We start from the raw sequence: 20,341 nt of genomic DNA, 5'->3' as shown, positions 1-20,341 counted from the left end.
GTAAGTTATTTTTTCCCCCTTTCTTACCACATGTAGATTAGCAACAGTTTTGTGAGATATCCATACATGTGCTAATCTTTCTCCTCTTTTCTCTGTGTGCTAGTATTTCCCCTAATCTTGAGCTGGAAGCCTTGTTCAAACGTCATTTTACTCAAGTAGAGTTCTACCAGGGATCTGTTCTCAACCCTCACGATCTGGCCCGAGTGAAGGTACCACTGGGGACAAAACTCAGAGAGAGATAAAGTCCAACAAAAAGTGTAGACAGCAATTGTTGAACTCAAATTTGAGTGGTTAAAAATGATATTCAGTTGTACAAAAGTAATTTTGGAGGAAAAACAGGCAGAGATAGAATAGAGGAATGAAAGTATTTATGTGATGAGATTAAACTTTATGTGAGAAAGAACTAAAATGTTACTGTTTCTTTCTCTGGTCAGATCGAGTCAGCAGATGCCTGCCTAATCCTAGCCAACAAATATTGTGCAGATCCTGATGCTGAAGATGCCTCCAACATCATGAGGTAATGGGTCCATCTGGACTTTACACATGAGGTGAATTTGACCAGATGTGTTGTGTAGATTTAATTGTTACTTGCGTCCTTGTTCTTAAGGGTCATTTCCATCAAGAACTACCATCCCAAGATCAGAATAATCACACAGATGCTACAGTATCACAATAAGGTAAGAAGTGATTGCTTTGTTCTCATCTTGACTCCTCTATAACCCCCATTACAAGGCAGAATGACTCAGAGGGTTGTTCACCTGCAAACCTGTGGAATTTCTTGTCTTCTTAATCTGTCTGACACCATCAGATGTGTTGTGCGGAGGTAGGGGTGGTACATACACAGTTCTCTATGGTGAATAGCCCCATTTTGCTACCACTTAACTAAGTAAAGAAAAATGATGTTAAGACATATAGGCAGCTACCAACTGCTCTGATGAAACTAGCTCTTTTGTGGACAATGCCAGGAAAGGAAGACCAAGCGTTGCCTCTGCTGCAGAGGATAAGTTCATTAGAGTCGCCAGCCTCAGAAACAACACATTAATAGCACTTAGATCAGAGCTCACTTAAATACTTTAGTAGCAGATACATCTCATCAACTGTTCAGAGAAGACTGCATGAGCCAGGCCTTGATTTTCACACTGCTGCAAAGAGGGAGAATGTCATCAGATCAAAATGTGGCTTCTACAGCAGCTTCTACAGAAGCATCTACAATATTAAACATATTCTCATTCAGAATTATTTTAGTACATAATGTGTTCCTTCACTGTTTTGATGTCTTTAGGATTAATTTGCAATGGGAATGTGTGTGCAAAGTGTAAATAGGTGGTTTTACAACTTATTTTAGCTCTATATTTATTACACTGATATGAGAACATCAACTCTGTAATTTCCCAAAATGTCTGACTGATTTAAGAAAAAAAAAACTCATTTGCATGTTTTCCTGTGTTCGGTGACCTCTCCCCGTCTGTCATGTGATGAAGGCCCATCTGCTGAACATTCCAAGCTGGAACTGGAAGGAAGGTGACGATGCTATCTGTCTGGCGGAGTTGAAGGCAGGCTTCATTGCCCAGAGCTGTCTGGCCCAGGGCCTGTCGACCATGCTAGCCAACCTCTTCTCTATGAGGTCCTTCATTGAGGTAACATAGAGGACAAGATTAACTTGCCTCGTCTGAATCTGTCCATCTGATGAACAGACTGAAGTATGACGGATGAATGAATTCTTGCATTGCTTTTTTGTACATGAGATGATTTATTAAGGGATTGGAGATGAGGTTAACATGAGTGGATACAGTAGGTTCTCTGCTGACAGATGGACTAGATCTATCAAATGGTACATTCCTTGGGAAACTTTGACGTCTTTGTCCAGAGAAAGAGTTCTATTAGTGCGTTTTCAGTCATTCTGGCACATCATATTTTATTGTGACATGTCATGTGGAATCTGTTCAGTGTTTCTGTGGTGCAGAAATTGAAGAGGTGCTTGCCTCTATCAAAGAACTGTTCTCATGTCATAAAAATGATGGATCAGCTTATAATGACCAGCCTGATGTTGTGCAGTGGAACATCTGCAGACCACATTGGGCTGCAAGTGGAAGGAAAAAAAGTTCGTTTTTTTATCCTTATGTGACATTTCCATGCTTGTTTTTCGTCAGATTGAGGAGGACACATGGCAGAAGTATTACCTTGAAGGAGTGGCTAATGAGATGTACACAGAGTATTTGTCCAGTGCCTTTGTAGGCCTCTCCTTCCCCACTGTCTGCGAGTAAGTATCACTCTTTCCCAACTCAACAAGCCCACTGTCAGTGGAGGGAAGCTAAGATGTTTGAAGTGAAGAAGGACAAATTTAATAGTGTGGAAGTCAAAGGTGTTTTCAACACATCAGTCATCAGATTGTATGCTTTTTCGTTTCTAATGAGTGCCCTTCTTTTACAGGCTGTGTTATGTGAAGTTGAAGCTGTTGCTCATTGCCATTGAATACAAGTCCGAGCAGAGAGAAAGCAGGTTTGTAAAGTGGATCTTTTTTCCCCCCTAACATCAGGTACGACTGTAGAAACACTGTGTGAGGTCAATGTTCTAATAAAATGTTTTGTATTCTTTTTCCTCAAATCCTCTTTGCAGCTTTGATCGAAGTTGATCTTCATGTCACTTTACATTAGTTTGATCAAATTTGAAGTCAATAGTTGAGATTTTATAAAAGCTGAATGTGTGGCTACACACAGTCATAGAATGTTTCATTTTTGTGTGGCTAAAATTATGTGTAGTTTCACAGAGCTGCACAGGAACCTTAATAACCCACCTTGATTTAAAAAAAAATAATAACAGCTTTTAAATATTGTGTCACATGTTTCCTCGACTTGATTCTACTGTCACTGTTCAGTCTGTATGATTGCCACTAACTCTGCACCAGTGTTGGTTCTATTGCCAATAACAACACAAAGTACTATTTTTTCAGTAATCTCAGTTGCCAAATCCCACCCTCCCTTCCCCATTCACCTGTGTCAAATGTTTCTGTGTACTGACGAGGTTGTGTGGTTATTGGTGTTTTTTTTTAGATGGTCACTAGTAGCAGAAACCAAATTCAGTATTAAGATTTTGACATGATATGATTTTATTTATTTATACCAGCAGGCTAAGTTTTTTGAGTTATTTTTTATTATTATTTTTGGAAGAACACATTTTACAGTGAGTGCTGATTGTTCATTCTGTGCCATTTATGCACTTAATAATGGATAACCACAACTTTTTCTGTAGTTTAATTCTTATACTAGTCATATAACGGTCGTTTTTAGGTGCAAGGACCGCATCATCGGACAAGCAGGAAATGAGTGATTTGTACTGCACATAGTTGCATCACATGCACAACATAGCTAGTAAACAGACTGAGAAGCACTTATACTCTCCTCCTCTTTTATGTTCATGATAACTGTTTGATTTGAGATTTTTTCTTGTTGTTTGCAGAAGCCGAAAGCGGTATGCCCTCTACCTTATCTTACTTCCAAAGTTCCACCCAATCTCCACCACTTTAAAGCTTCTGACTTTGGGAGTTTCCCCAAGGATATTTTTCCAAACACTATCTCACAGGCCTCTTTTTCTAACTCTTTTTTTATGGTGTCCCTTGTGCTTAATGCACTAACTTCTTTGCAGGCAGAGAGGATAGATAAATTGGACGTGTTTGTAGAAGTGCTGTTTCCTTGTCTTTGCTGTTGTCGGTGTACCAAGGCCAACACCCACCCTCTCCATATCTACCTCTTATTTGATCTTTTCAGTTTTGTCCTTAACCAAATCTTTTGCTTAGTTTTTTCCTCACATTTCCTCAGTTCTTTTTCAGTGTTGCTCAGTTCTACCCTACTGTTTGTTAGCTTTGACGAGTATTACCACTCATTGGTGTTTTTTTTAATCATTGCCAGAACAAGTACTTTGTGGTTCTTTGCCGCAGAATCAATGAGGAGTACACATATCTTAGACATCAGATGTGGTGTTGACAAGCACTGATAATCTGTTGTTTTACAATTAGGAATACATCGACTGATTAACTGTCCTTGCTGTAGGCAATGGCTGATATAACAGCATGTTTTTTTTCTCATGGTTTTATTACACCAGCAGCACTTCACCAGTTTTATTTTCTTATCACTTCACACACTAGGAAAAGGCATGGAGCTTTTGAATTTGGATAGCATTAAGTGTATCCAAAGTGAAGTTTAGTTTACGTGCTCCACATTTCACTTTTGCATTCCATCACCCTCTCATGTTGTCAGTGCTAAATGTATATCCATCTGTGCATGTATGTGTGTATGTATATGTGTGTGTATGTATGTGTGTGTGTGTGTGTGTGTCTGCATACCACCTCAGAAGGGAGTGATTGTGTGTGAATGTATGAGTGCTCGTGTGTGCATTTCTGAGCGACTCAGCCACCATGTACAGTCATGCTCGTGCGTCTCTCGAGTAGATGTTCTTAAGTGAGGTCACTTCCTGTCAGTTTGGTGTTTGAGAAACAATCCAACTGCACAGAAGTTACTGCAACCGTCTGCATCTACGTACCTGTCCCTATAACTGTACTGCAGTGGCTATGCCTTTTTGTTTGATTATCGTCCTCTTCATGCTGTTTGGTAACTGCATGCTATGACACCTATCACATAAGATGTTTGATGCTTGCCTTGTTGCTCACAATATGAGGTTTTCATGCTTTCTAAAACTCCTATTCACCAGTTTGCACCTTGACATGATGGAAATTTTTTTTTGGATATACACATCTGTAAAATCTCAGATTTGGGCAGCAATGTGTGTGGAATAGTTTTGATTTAGTTCTTTTTTTCACTAAAGAGCATGCATGCCAGGTGAAATGCCTGTTTTCTTAACTGGGGGCCATTCAATCTGAGTGAATGTCCGATGCTATTTTACTTCTCGCAGTGCAGAAAGAAAAAATCCGATTTGCATGACTGATGCAATTTGATCACATGCTAATATGTATATGGATTCAATTGCTCCCTACATATTTGATTTATTTTCTCAACTGTAACCTTTACTAGAGCTCAGAGGAAAGATGTTTGAGAAACTACTATTTCACACCTTAAGATATAGTTCTTAAAAATAAATAACTGAAAGTGGAAGACATTGATAGTCATACATTTTGTTCATAGTTATTGTGACAAATTGTTACAAAAATTGCTATGAAATAGTAAACCAAATAAGAATCATCTTTCATCTGGGCTTTTATTTTGAAGGAGTGCAACCCATAAAGGGTTGTGGGTTTAGTGTGTTTTTATCTTAGTTCACACTCACATCATTGATGATTGTTGCCCACAGGTAACCATTAATGACCAGGGTGTGTGTGTGTGTGTGTGTGCGTGTGTGAGTGTGCATATTTACTATATATATTTATATATATATATGTGTGTGTCTGGTGTCTACTCTTTCTCTTAGTCTAATTAATGGGAATGATACAGCCATTTGCATTTAGTGTTTTGGATATTAAATTAGAAATAAATTAGAAAATAAATATCATGTAATATAGTGCTATATTTTTACTACAGACGTGTCTTTAATAGAAAAGAAAAACAATATAAAACTCAATCAATATTTACCCTGATATATGTTTATTTTAATACTTATTAATGAAGCAAAGCCCTGCGTACTGTGTAGTGAGTACTGCCTCAGTCCTGTACATTACAGTAGATATACTGGCCTAGTATTGACATGTAAACAAGAGCTGTTCATTCCCTTGCATCCCACTGTCAAGTACTAACCAAGATAACACTTACTGTACGTTCTCTGTACTACAGCAATGTCTCAGTGGCCATCATAACATTTGTTTTGACTAGGATGACTGTATTTGAGTCCTGAGACTAAAACCACTCCATGGCCATAATTTTAATTCTTTCAGCCCTCGTCCCTTTACTCGTACCTCTCTGTACCTGTTCTCACCCCAGTGCAAACCAGCACCATACTGTAAAGCAAAGAATTAAAATTCAATGTGCAACCATACTGTTGTACCCACATTTTGTCCATTCATGTGAGTATCACATCAGCAAATTGCTCAAAAACCCAGGAGGTGTGTTTGTGATAACTTAACTAAGACACACAAAAACACAAAAGAGTCCAGATTTGATTGAAGGCTTTAACACGTGTGTGTACCATTCCTCTTGATTAGAATGTTGTGTGCATGAATTGAGTGTTGTCCAGACAAATAATGAGCATTATGTGTCTATATGTCTGTTGATTATCCAGCATCCTTATCAACCCGGGCAACCACGTCAAGATGCAGGAAGGAACACTGGGATTCTTTATCGCTAGTGATGCCAAAGAAGTAAAGAGGTAATTTGATCATCTTGATAAACTACAGTAATACCCTTCATATCAAACATTGCTTAACATGTCCACTGTGTCACCTTTAGAGCATTTTTCTACTGCAAAGCTTGTCATGATGACATCACAGACCCCAAACGGATTAAGAAGTGCGGCTGTAAACGACGTGAGTAACTGTGCCTTCACTTTGCCACAGCTGGCATCTTTTCCTCCTCTCCTCTTACTTCAAAACGTTTGGGTCTGTCTGTGTCTTTATATTTCAGGATTTTGTACACTAATATGCCTTTTTATTGTGCCATTGTTCTTCTGTGCTGTGGAACTTTGTCACACCATTATAACCTCAGGAAAGTGTTTGTTATGGGTCCCATTTGAACTTCCATAACATCCATTATATTATGACCATCCAGTTAAAACCTTTTTTTTTCAAAACTTTCTATTAAGTAATTTAGGTGTTACCATCTTGTGTTTTTGTTTTGGTTTAATCACTGGAACACAACTTTATCTACAAACACTAAGAATGTGTAGTAGTGTATTCAAATTACCGGAGTATAACATAATGTGTAAAGCAGTATGACACAGTATAGTGAATACATTAAAAGGCATTACATGCCACACAGACAAAAAAGAAAACAATATAATAAATAAAACAATTTTCTCTAACCTGAAATATTTTGAAAATATTAGTGTATATTACCTTCTGTATTATATTCTTTTACATATAACTGTTCCTGATAAATGGATTTAAAGGTTCTACATGCAAGAATTCAAATGTGTATAAGTTGCTTTTTAGAAAAATCAACCAGATTTCTTGGTTACCTAACAGCCATTGGACTAAACTCTATGTAAAGAGTACCTCAGGTTTTAATACAAAAATTTCTATTCTGTCGCCTGATCAGACAACTGTTCTTTATTTGTGTTTATTTTACCTACATATGGCTATGTAACAACACAATTCCTAAGCTAAGCTGGCAGAGTTGCTAACATATATTTTTATGAAGGTTTTTCTGCAGTGTGCTGCTAACTATACATTTTAAGAGTTTTCACAATACACACATGTCCCTGTCATTTGAATAATTTTTGTAATGTAGACTCAACATTACCATTAGGGCAGGAACAGCACATGGATATAACCTGACCTATGTGCAGAAGTCACTTGTCAGGATGTGTTAGTCCCTGGATAAATAATTCCAGTGATTTTTCCATATTTCCACCAAAGGTCACAGGCAGTTACAGAGAGTAGCCGGGTTTTAAAATGGATACCTTCCACTTTCTTCTTTTGTCTGTGTCATTTCAATTATTGTGACTTTTTTAAATCCTGCCAGCTTAATAGAATCAACAAGCCTGCAGTTTTATCTAGACCAACTGCTCTCGTCATATCCTCATATTTCAGGTGATGGACATGGCATAATGTGTTATCTTATTACAGCTGTTGCCAACAAGAGAGCTGCATTTAGAAAAAAAAATGACAGTTCCATTACTGCAATGGAAGTCTGTCTTAGAGTATGTTCTGTTCTATCATGTTTTGTTTTCTTCTGTTGTTTTTTCCCAATGTTTCTTTATGACCAGTGACACACTTTTGATGTATTTCCTTCCCTGCTGCCATTGGAAAACACCACTTTATTTTAACTACTCACTGGTAGTGATTTATTGTGAGTAAAACAAAGATAATGGGTGTCCTATTACCCAGAGTGCAGTGCAAGTGTTTTTTTTCCTCTTCAGCAAATAGTATATTGTATCTATGTTGCATGTACCAGTGTAGCTTCTGCATCCCTCTCCTCGCCTCTCATTTCTACACTGTGCTCAGACCAGACCAAATCCAAAACAGCAGAACTCACACCAGCATCAGGCCTCCTCCTCCTCCTCCTCCTCCTCCTCCTCCTCCTCCTCCTCCTCCTCCTCCTCCTCCTCCTCCTCCTCCTCCTCCTCAATGGCCCAGATGCTCTGACTAGTTGAAAATGACAATTAAATAAAGTGCGACTTAATTGGATGTGGCCGATGATCTGTGCAGTTTTCGCTTTCCGTTTGATCATCAAACCAAACTCATACTTGGCATTTAGAATTCAATCTGCTGCAAGTCTTGTGTCATTACCCGTGATTAACCTCTTCATAGTGTAATGCTCCAAGAAGCAATGTAATAAAAGTCTGAGATGTCTAATCAGAGAATTTAGAAGAGCTAACACAAGGGGAGGAAAGTGGACTAGAACTACTGACTTTTAAATTGATCTGCTTTCTGTCAAAGGAAGTTTTGTGTGGCTGTTTTTTTCCAGAGAGCAGAAAACGTCCTTGTGGGAAGTGCTTCAAATCCAAATGAACTAGGTTGCCAAAACACAATCAAAACAATCTGGTCTCCCCAGCCCCTCCTTTGTCCCCCCCCTTTTTTTTGCTGTGATCTCAGCCCCCTTTTCTAAACTCTGGGTCCTCGCCCAGTTCGGGCTGAGGTTTCAGAGATCATCCGAATTTAAATGTCACTGCAGCAGTCTTGCGCATTTCAAATCTTGACAGTCACTGGGCCCTTTTTGTTTAGTTTACTGCACTGGGTGAAAAGTCCACTAAGAATACTGTACACAGTATTAATTGTCATGGTAGTTGATTGCCACTAGATGGTGGTGCTGTGCCAGAATCCTTTGCGATAGAGCAGTATATATAGTATGTAATGAAAAGGTGATGACTGTAGAGGAAACTCAAATCCCCTGAAACCTGTTCAGCAAAAATGCAAGGACCAAGTGGGTGTGCTTCTGCCAATTGGAGTTAACAATATTACAGTTTTATAAAGTTATCATCCTGAATTTTTTTCCTCATATTTCAAGTACTTGATGAAAAGTATGTGTTTGCGTATTTAAGTCTCCCTCCACTCTGTTACAGGACTTAAAATTAGTGAACACACAGTATAATTTCCCTTGCAGATTTGCTGAATAAGGAATCCTGAGGGTGATATACATCAGAATGGTGCTTTTTGGGACATCCTTTATATTCAACATAACCCCCTGATAGCTTCTGTTTGAGTGCCTTGGTGTACTAATAGACGGAGGTGAATGATCGAATCCATGCAGACAGTTTATCAGGGTCGTTGTCATGTTGAATCCTCCATTAGGAATGCCCTGAAATGGACACCTTGTAATCCCATAGGCCAGAATCTGGGTATTTGTGAAGTCAGAAGTAAAAGGCATTGTCAGTGTGTGTGTATGTGTGTGGGTGTGTGTGTGTGTCTTGTGTCTACATTGCTCCCCCTTTCATGTGTCCAAAATCTACATTGTCACAAGTATACACTGTGGTCCAAGCGTCCAAGCAAAAACTCTGAAGTCAAGATATGTCAGCATGATCTTATGAGCCTCACTGCACTTGTCTGCCATGCCCCTCTCCTTCAGAACTGTTTCATTTTGTGAACAGTTATATCTGTACCTTGCTGAGACCAAAACTACATATTCTGCATGCTTTTCACATGCTCTCAAAGCACGTGTGCATGTCACAGGATACAGCAGTCCCTGATGCCTTCATCCTATGGGTTATGATCTGCGTTTCCCATTCTGTCCTTGGCTACAATCTGTAACATATTACTTCATTCAAGATCTTTTTTTTCTGGACGTGAGTCAGAGTCAAAGATGCCGAAAGTGTCTCTGTAAAGGTGCCAGACAGTATTAGTCTGCTGTCTGTTTGCACCTTGGCAATGAGAGAATGGGGACCAGGGACTGTTTCTGCCCAGAGTCACAGCAATCTAGAGATGCTACTCTGGGGACTTTCACTCCTGCTTCCCTCAGGGCTCAGGGCTTCACACACACATACACCCCCCCCACACACACACATACACACATATCAAAACAGTAGCTGCTTGTTGCAACCTGGTGAGAAGTTTTATGTTGTGTATGATAACGTGAATTGCAGCACATAACACGGACATGGTGTTGCAGCGAGATAAGAAAAATACATTTTATAGTGTTTGTTGTTTGAATATATTTTCTCTGGCTGGTTCAAATTGTAAGGGCCTGTAATGTGCCCGTGTATAATCGAATAATGATTTCTGGATAGTAACCTCTCATATTATTGTATACTGAGCAGACAATAACAGTTAGCATTAGCCAACACAAGCTAGAGGCTATAATAAAACAATTAATGGAGTAACACAAAGTATGTTGAGTTATACTCAGGACTCAGTTCTATTTCATGTAACTTCGGGCAGCATGCAGCAGTATTAGTTGATAAAAATCTCATGTTAGCCTACACCTATTATATATATATATATTATATATATTGTATGTCATTACGTCATTTGATCACATTATGGTGAAGCCCCCCTTTGGGAAGGAAGCAGTGAAACTTAAGGTTTGGATGAAGCATGAATTGGCCAGTCTATATATAGCCTGTAGAATAGTGCGATGCCTTGGACAGAGACGCTACAGCTGCATGATGGGATACAGGTACGTGATCCACTCCTTTAGCCAAATGGATAGAGGATGTACAAATGTATGAAACATTGTTTGAGGTTTGCTGCTGAAGACATAGCTCATGCCTTTTTTTCCCCTGAATGCCTCCCTACCTCTTCCCTTTGTCCTCACCCCTCTTTCCCACTGTTATAATTTTGCCTTTTGACCTGTTACAGCCTTAGCACACAGCTTGACCTCTTTGTGTCAATATGAATGGGGAATAATGCATTGGCTGACTGTATTAATGTTATAAGACTGACAGTGTGTCCAGTTTAGTGACACTTTATTATGAAAATATATGCATTGTAATTGGACTTTGAATTTTTGAATGTATTGTGGAGCTCAAGTCTGTGGGAGCAGGTGGCTAAGGCTTGCACTTTCTGATGAAGTTACCTTCCGACTTCCCCTAGATGAATATTTCTCCTCTTGCCATTAACCTGCTGCTTTTCCTCTCCTCTCATCCCAAAACATGACTGTAGCCAAGATGTCCGTCTACAAACGAATGAAACTGGCATGTTGTTTTGATTGCGGCCGTTCAGAGCAAGACTGCTCTTGCATGTCAGGCAGTGTACATAGTAACATGGACACCCTTCAGAGGGCCTACCCACTTTCCTCTGTCTCTGTTCATGATTGCGCAACCACTTTACGTGCCTGTAAGTTACACCGCCCAACACATGCTGTTACATGTCTGTGGTGTGTGCTCCGTGTCTTGTACCATGCAGAGGTACTGTACGTGTGTCTGTAATGTTGTGTATGTGGTGTGATTTGTGTATTGTGGCTCCATAGTTTGTGTATCTGTGGTAAACGTGAATCTATCTATCTATCTATCTATCTATCTATCTATCTATCTATCTATCTATCTATCTATCTATCTATCTATCTGACTCTTGATTTGACATTATTGTCTTAGTAGGTGGTGGTGTGGGTCTGTGGTACTGTAGCTGTATAGACATGTGGCTACCGCATGCTGCATCACTCATGCAGTTGTGTGAAAATGTCACTATTGAAGCGTGTTGTCTTTGATATGTTTTTAACTGTTTTAAGGTAAGATGTCTGCGCATTCAATAATGGAACTTTTATTCTGAAGGTTTTAAGCTGCAACAGAATGATTGTTAAGTTGTTTCTTATATCTTTACTTTGATGTTACTTACAAACCTCTCAGTTTACATTTTTCAGTTTCTATACTTTTGTTTTTGTTTTTTTTTGTTTCACATATTCTTTTATCTTTGACTTATCTAAGCAATTATGCAAAGATTTTAGTTGTTTTTTTAAGGAATTTATCAAATAAGCACATGTGCAATTATTATTATTTGGTCACAGCCTCCACACACACCATCCTACCTGATGGTAGCCCTCAATAGGTTATGACAGTTGGGGATGGGTGGTGAAAGTCAGCCATTATACAATGGGGAAGAGGACACAAATGTAGATAAGGAAAAAGTGAAGGAGAGAAGCAAAATGAGAACATGAAAGAAGTGATGTTGGCTTGATAAAAGGAAGGTAAAAGGACCGTCTCCTGGAAGACCCTCCTCCGTTCTTCTTTCTTTTCCAGTGGATGGTAAAATACTAAATTGTCTGTCAATTAGACATGGCAGCAGTAGGCCTAGCTATCAAAGCCTTGAGTTCAGACATACAGATCTGATTTCCTTCTCAACATTCTCCCACCGTCTGCCGACTCAGCCTAGATTAGTGTCAAACACGCCATGATGAATTTGGCTTGGCCTCTTGTAGTTGGGCCTGCGCTGATATCCCTCGGTACCAATTACTGGCCATTACATGGTTACTGATCTCACTTCTCCCTCAGCCCCCTGTAGGATTTCAGGAAAGCCTCCTCTGTCTTGGATTTCTTTCCCTTTTTAACTCTGACTTTGTCTGAACAAAGTGAATTTAGTGAAGGAGTGCATTGGGCTTTGTCAGCCAGGGATTGTTGGATTTCCTTTCCCAATTTCCTCCTTTTTTTCCACCAGGCTGAGAGGATAAGACATCTTTATCCAGGATGACTTCATCCTCTTGTACATCTGAACCTGATTTTTCTAGTACTCCTGTAATTGATTTCTTGGATAGCACTCCTTCATTAAATGGATGCTGTGTTCTGATGCGATTTGAGTTGAGAACACACTTAGTGCAAATGCATAAACCTCTCAATGACATATTATTAGCCGTTTTAACACAAATATACATCCGTGTTCTGTTGGTAATGTGATGATTTTTGAAAAGAGTAAATTGTGCGGCTCTGGTTGAATTTACTACATTTCTGCAGACCCTTGACAGATTTGTTCAGATTTTTAATTTGTGAAGCAATCTTGAGTTAGAGGTGTTTAAAACTTAAAGAGGTGCAAAAACTGGAAAAAAGAGCAAGTTGGTTTTTGTCTGTAAATTATTAACATATGGTCTTTCCTTGTGACTGGACCATCATCACTTTGGAAAAGCTTCAGTCATTGAAGAGGTTGTAATGGGGTTTATATAATGGAGAGGCTGAGGCCATGGACAAGAGCTGGGGACCTAGGGCAAGGGAAGACGCTTTTGGCTAGTCCACAACCTTCTGGGCTTTGTGTGTGCGTACATGTGTACATTACACATGCGCACAATACACACTTCTATCTGTTTTGTCTACGCATGTGTTTGAATCTGCATCTCATTGCAGGGAACCTTATCTATCCTGACACGGAAATTATGTCTGCATTTTCATTTTCCCAGCCCTGCTGGTCCGTCACCAAACTTGCCCTGACAGCTCCTGTCCACCAGGCAGGCCTGGTTCCCCCTCCCCTACCCTCTGTCCTACGCCGCCATGCAACGCCCCAGATGCTAGCCAGTTAGTCTGCCGCCTCTGTGGTGCGGGCAGATTGCTAGAGACAGATGCCAGGGCCACTGTGGATCCCTTTTTGAGGATCTGTGTCATAGGCCAGCCCTGGGCCCTCGTTGTGACCTTTACTGCTGGATAAGACTCTGGGAAAGAGAGGGGAGTGTCAGCAGCTCAGAGCTCAAGTGGCCAGTGCATCAGTAGTTCTAGCAGTCTTTTAATACATCCTCAATGAAGGTCGCGATAATTCCCATTGAATAGAATATTAACAGATATGAATAAGAGTTTTGAAAATGCAGCATGATGTCCCACGTTTGGAAAAATCCCTTTTTAAAAAAAAAAATCTCAGACATCTGGACTGCATGTGATGATCAAGTCTCTTTGCATTAGTGCTGTGTTGCAGCAGCTGTTTTGAGTAGTGAGTGTCTGTCTGTGTTTTGGATATCTACATGCACTCAAGTATGTAGTTGTTGTCTTTGTTTCCCATGGTGGCTTTATTTGTTCTGTCTACAGTCCTCACAATGCCCATCACATATGAATACAAATGAATAAAAAAAAACCTCTGAATGAGAAACATTACAATGCTGAATCTATTTAGCTCTTTTGAGAAATATATTCAAAACCATCCAGAAAACTATCATCACATCCCATTACAGATTTAGCACACTTTACTAAAAGCATGACTCTCTATGAGAATGGATGTCCATTTATTCATCTGCCATCAATCTGTACTTTAATCAGCATCACCATTATGTTTTCTTTCCCACTATTATTGTAATTATTTACACCCTTTATTTTAGTTCTGTGCCCTCATGCCATTTAGTGACAGAACATTGTAGTTACATTGGATTTATTTTCCATTCATTCACCGCTCTTATGTTGATGTCTGTATTTCCTAATGTGTCTTTTTCATTACATCCTTTCTCCCTCTGTGTGACCTGCCACTTGTCTTTGCATTCTCCTCAGCCAAATATAAATATAATGGATATATCAGATCACGTAAGTGTGTTTCTCTGTCCTTCTCCATTCTGCTCCATCTCTGTGTGTTTACACTGTAGCCTCCCCCTCACTATGTAGCATAAATAGTACTAATTCTTTTGCCTTAGTATTTGCTTTGTTTAATGATGTTGTCTTGTATCTTACTGGGAGATAAAATGTGAACCCGTAGTTAAAATTCAAACATATATAGAATTAACTCTTAAAACATTGTTACGTGTGTTGACAGATGTAGAAATTTACTTTCTTACATTTCTTATTTTGTGTTTGATAATTCCATGTAGTTCCATGAAATATTCTTTTTGTATTGTGCTGCATGTAGCAGCAGATGGCGCTACAACACCAGGGAACAGTGGAAGCCAGAAAGAGGCTGGCGTTCGATTCAAAGCTGATTGCAATATAGGTAAATCTTTGGTAAATAATTGTTAAATGCTTTACTTTTCACTCTAATGGTTAAGAATAAATTTTAGTTTTGAATTGCCTTTTTTCACCTCTAATGTTTTAAGTGTATATTTTTGTTTTATTTATTTACTAAGAATAAGGCTTTTTTTGTTTCCTCTTTGAAATACTGGCTGTCTCTTTAGCAAAACTAAAAGGAATCGGAGTAACCATAATATCAGTTTTGTTTTGAACTGCAACAACACAACAACAGTGCATGGCCTAAAAAAACCTTTCATGCCGCTGCTTTGCAGTTGAGAAGAACAAACCTTGCTCATGCAGCAACCACTGTAAAGGCAAAGCCAGCTTAGCTCACATACAAAAGTAAACATTTTTTTGTTGTTCCTCCGCCTCATCATTCAGTTTACATTGGGTCACGGCGATCCAATAAGGCTTGCATGCAGGACAGTACCATCATGTGATTAGCATTTCAAGAAGGGACAGTTGCCGTCTGGGTTGTTCAGGATGCACAGTGGACCTGCCAGGGCGGGTGAACACTCTGTAACGCTACACGTGTTTGACAAGGGCCAGATGAATCCAGGAGCTATCGGTGGCGCCCTGTAAATCAAGGAGGCAGCTGACGGCTGGGATAAACGTCTGTTTATCGCCCAGGGCCACCCAAGCATGCTCTCTCCTCCAAACAACCAAGCGACCACCCTTCTACCAAAGGAAAGAAAAGGGCTCCGCCTCTCCCGGTCAACTTTACAAACAGATATTTTACTCATCTTCCTCTGTTGTCTTCCTGCAGTGTGCCATGACCCCTTCAGAACATGCAAACATACCGGGTGGACTCTGCAGCTTGTGTGTGTGTGTGTGTGTGTTAGGTGGGAAGGCTGGCTGAACATCAAGTCTACATACACAAAGTTTTTCTTCTCATAATAGATACTGTACAGTAGAGCTACAGTAAATGAGAACAGAGCGAATGTATTTTCTGTCTTTAGTTAAACTTTTATACATAATCCAAAATGAAGCTAATAAATGTTTAATCATCAAAGGTTTTGAATAAGTAATATTATAAATTATTAGTTCTAGTGTTATATTTTTTAACATGCCATGCTACGCCTGAAATGACAATATCTGATTGGATTTGACAGGCTTTAGCCAAGCCGTGTTTCTGCTTTGTTCTACCAGAAAGTGTACTGTAGCACAAATGAGAGGCTTCTGATTAATTCATATTTGTCACAAAAGCAAAGCAAATGTCACTGTGAGCATTTCAGCACCAAATTTTTTATAGCATGATTTTTTTTTCTAAATCAAAATGACAAAAAAGAATCCATCTGTTACCTACATTTTTTTATTATTGTTAATGAAATAATCTTTCTCATTTCTTTATTGCCCGTTTGGGGTGATGACTTATATTATTATTTTGATTTAACCCTAAAATATTTAATTGAAACAAACACAGCATAAATAACACCTGTTATTTTCTGATTTCATTATTAATTTACAAGCATTTATACACGCTTTCTCTCCCTTTTTATTCTCCACTATTTGACAGTAATGGATGAAGTTAAACCATCATTTCAAAACCAATCAGTTAAAACCACCGGCTGCATCTCCACCTCCATCACCTCAAATGCATTCCTACCCAACGCCCTGCACCCCAACCAGGACGCCCTGGTCCACCCGGGTACAATCAACATACCTCTTGTTAATAACCGTAAAGGAAGCCTGCTCCCCATGGGGCCTGCGGCCGACCCCTCACTATTGCGCCTCAGTATCTCAGGTCCAGGAGACGTGGCGGCCAGATCCCTGGCTGAGAGTCGACTGAATCGGGCCCGCAGTCTGCCGGTGAAATACCGCTACCACCCCAGTAATGCCATGCTGCTCAGTCACAGTAGGCACTGTAGGTTGCCCCCTTAGCGGGATGCATCAGTCAGTAACACCGCCTGTCCCGTGCCTTCATTTCTGTCTTGTTTGCTGCATGACGGGTTACTTGTGTTGGAGCTGCTGCTGTTGTTGCTCCTGCTGCTTTGCGCGGGTCTGCCTGCTACTGTCTACAAAGGGTGACTTCCAAACTGAGGAGTAACTAAGATGTGAATTTTAGACTGGACAGTATCAACAGTATTTATTTTCAGAAACAGGAGCTGTGAGCTCTGGAGTTACTGACCTTTTAGATTGAAACAGTGGCTGTAAAGCACTTTGTTTTATTGTCATGGGTGTAAGTGAGAAATATTATATTGTTACTGTTAACAAATTAATTTTAAACCAGCAGTAGTCTGTCAGATAATGCATATTTTCTGATGTGGTATTTTCAAAGCACATTAGAGGGAGAGTTATTTGTAAAGTGGAAAGTGCTTGTGATATTAGCTATGCTGAATGCCCAATTGCATAAAGGAAATGTCAGAGAATGACATTTTATTAGGAGGCTACATCATATTTCTTATCTTTTATTAGCAGAATTAGGTGACAGCCTAGAATGGGTGCTCAGACAATAATGAAATTCCACATGCTTGGAATAGTCACAGCTTCCTGTGTGCACATTGATTTGCACTAATATCATGCTGTGTTATTGATTTCTAACCAAAGGACTAATATGGGTTTGAAGTGACGGTGCACTTGGCATTTGCGCTGGGGATGCGTAGATTGGATAAGAGTATCTGGGGTGCCTGTCTGAAACTCACAGACAGTAGTGAAGATCAGACCACTGTTAGCTTTAGTAAAAAATCTTCAGACGGCCAGGCCTGGCCTGACTCTGACTGCTCTTACTCATACTCTCTGTCTTACTGGGATTCAGTCAAAGTTTGAAAAATAGAGTTTGCTTTTATTTCCCAACACTCAAAGCAGGAAACTGAACTTAGATCTCATCAAATAATCTTGTAACTGTGGTTCAGCATCCTGCTTTACAAAACAATAAATCATTTTTTTCCCTTTAAAACTTAGAAGACTAGTCCTGACCTTCTTCTACTGCAAGATCATTCATATTTACCATCTGCAATCAATATTCACAGTCCGCTAATTCGCACCCTGTTAACATGCCCCGACCTTCACGATGTGTGCTGAATGCTAACTGTTCTTTTGGCATGGAGGTAGACCTGTAGAAGAGCCATTGTGCGGTTTAGCCAGAATGGGAATGATGGAGTGGGGTTAAAATTTAGTTAAGTGTTTATAGAGGAAAAAAAATGTCCTACTTGAGTCATCTTCATAACCTTTATTTACCTCATTGTCATTGCTTTTGCCCGCTCCCCCCACTGACAACAATAGTGTGTACCATCACATGGCAATAAATGGTGTAGGTAAGCATGGTCACTCTGATGCAGACTGCTACAGGTCCAACCACCTACACTATTTAGTGAGCGAGCAGAGTAGTGTATAATTGCAGGCCGTGTAAAAGTGCAGAATATGAGGGGTTTTAGGATGTGAGCCTACGATGACATATTTAAGTCATTCATTGGTTTTTCTCCGTGGTTTTCTCCTGCCTTTCTCAGATTTACCATTGTCCGTTTACTAATGCTTTCTCTATATATTTATATTTTTCTTTTTCAATTTGACACTGAATTATTAATTTCCTTTTTTTTCTTGTGTTCAGTTTATTTATTTATTTTTTTTGTTTGTTTGCAATGATTGATTGATTGTTGGCTATTTTTTTTCATGTCAGGTCCAGGCACACTTTCTCAACCATCTGTCTCTATTCTGACACTGTGTGCATGTGTTTGCAGTTGAAGACGAGCATCCATCAACCCTCTCGCCCAAAAAAAAGCAGCGCAATGGAGGGATGCGAAACTCACCCAACTGCTCTCCAAAAATGATGAGGTAAGAGGCGCTGATTTTATTCCCCTTCCAGCCTTCAAACGGGGAGTGAGAGGAAGTCAGATCGGAGAGAGGGGTGGGAGAGAGGAAGGGTAGATACTTCAGAGGCGGTTGCTCGCTGATGGTGAGATGGTGGGAGTTTGGATGGATAGGTAGGGGGGGCAAATTAGGGGTGGCAGAAGTGGGGAGGTAAGAAAATCTGTAAGAGAAAAGGAGAGGAGAAATGCCCTGTTAGGCTCTGGCTGTTTAGGATGGCATGCTGTCAGCTGTTAATGACGGAGCTGAAATAATATTTCTGTCATGAAAAGCGGCTGTGAGGAGCCGTTTGAAAACTCCTCTGGCTTTAAAGACCCAGCTGTCACCTCCTCCGGTCTGGTCCACATGTACTCCTTAAACAATGCTGGCACTAATGACACCGGCAACCAATCAGAGGGACCTGCATGGTTACTTTGCCCTCGGGCTACTGCTCTATTGTGGGAACCCCTGTGAGTACTGTTTCTGGTACTTAAGGCCATATGCGAGATGTATCATCACAATCAAATATGAATTCAAATATTACCTTCCTTTTATCTTGTCCCGTGGAATTAAAATGCTGTTAATTGATTTTGAAAGATAAAAGGGTAGGTTTTGTGTGCTCCTCTGGCTGCGAGGCGGTTTTAGACACACAACAGCGTGGAAAATACAGCTAGGCCGAGCTGCACGTATTGGGGATGGCAGGATGAAGGCATGGTGGTGAAGATCTAACAGGACAGAAACACTCATAGCTACATTGCATGTCTCTTAATGAGAGTGAGTGGCTGTTGTGTGATTTGGCATTAGGAAAATGTAAAGAGGCCAGTGTTTTGTCACTGTACAGTATTCCCACAGTAAAGCTGGACTGTAGAAGAAACTTTAATATCTAAAATGTGTGGAGATAAAGATTAGAATTTTAATTTCAGTTTCTCCCCACAGAATTAGCCATTTAGGGTAGCATTAGTTTTAAAGTTAGCACTGATAGGCAGATAAGATGAAGGCAGATAACAGAAGCCACCAAGTCACAAAACAAATGTGTATAATGTTTTATTACATTTGAATAATATTGTATTTTATTATTATCTGCCACAATAAGAGCAGATGCAATGACTTTAAAAAATATGTGTATATATTGATATTGGCAGCAAGAATCGACTAAAAGTGAAATATTGTTCCTCTGTTAACAAAAGCAACACAAATCTATTTTATAAAGTAGTTTCATTCTGGTCTCTGGTCATTGTTGTCCCACATGAATTATTTTTTTATTATTTTTTTTATAAACTATCTGTGTGCTTTCCTTACACTGTGGTGGGCTTCTTTGTATGCTCTGGTTTCCCCAAGGCAGCCATCCTCCTACTACACTGGCATGCCTTACTGTGTGTGATTTTGTCCAGCGTACTCGTCGGCCTCCCCCTCAGTTCTGAAACAAAAAAAAAAAACAAGGACTTAATAAGCCTTCACACTTGCCAAACCATTAGCCGCAACACAGAGTCATACCCTTCAGTCTAGTTTGCAACAGGGCATCATTTTAGATGCCCTTGCTTAGAGGGAGAAAACTGCTACAAAAACAACCAGACGTTGGCACATTTCCAGCTAACTGTTTGTTTAAAAGGCTGTTTAGTTTGCC

At 39.7% G+C, this 20,341-nt stretch overlaps 1 protein-coding gene across 11 annotated transcripts in view; it reads left to right on the top strand.

Annotated features, from left to right (window-relative positions):
* The window catches only part of kcnma1a (potassium large conductance calcium-activated channel, subfamily M, alpha member 1a), a 121,039-nt gene that overhangs the window by 78,742 nt on the left and 21,956 nt on the right, over window positions 1-20,341 (top strand). For 2 of the 11 annotated variants that reach the window (XM_028422662.1, XM_028422663.1), the window contains exons 11-20: window positions 104-209; window positions 435-517; window positions 608-677; window positions 1,482-1,637; window positions 2,151-2,260; window positions 2,431-2,499; window positions 6,223-6,309; window positions 6,390-6,466; window positions 11,198-11,371; window positions 18,612-18,705. In XM_028422662.1, coding sequence (XP_028278463.1) covers window positions 104-209; window positions 435-517; window positions 608-677; window positions 1,482-1,637; window positions 2,151-2,260; window positions 2,431-2,499; window positions 6,223-6,309; window positions 6,390-6,466; window positions 11,198-11,371; window positions 18,612-18,705 — 1,026 coding nt within the window. Of the gene's footprint in view, window positions 1-103; window positions 210-434; window positions 518-607; window positions 678-1,481; window positions 1,638-2,150; window positions 2,261-2,430; window positions 2,500-3,456; window positions 3,469-6,222; window positions 6,310-6,389; window positions 6,467-7,940; window positions 7,950-11,197; window positions 11,372-14,484; window positions 14,518-14,836; window positions 14,918-16,450; window positions 16,790-18,611; window positions 18,706-20,341 lie in introns of all 11 variants that reach the window. The other 9 variants (XM_028422656.1, XM_028422659.1, XM_028422655.1 and 6 more) reach the window with 6 other exon arrangements.

The sequence above is a fragment of the Parambassis ranga genome, chromosome 15, assembly GCF_900634625.1.
Source record: "Parambassis ranga chromosome 15, fParRan2.1, whole genome shotgun sequence".
NCBI lineage: Eukaryota > Metazoa > Chordata > Actinopteri > Ambassidae > Parambassis > Parambassis ranga.
Note: the sequence above shows the minus strand (reverse complement) of the source record. Positions and strands in the feature narration are given on the sequence as shown.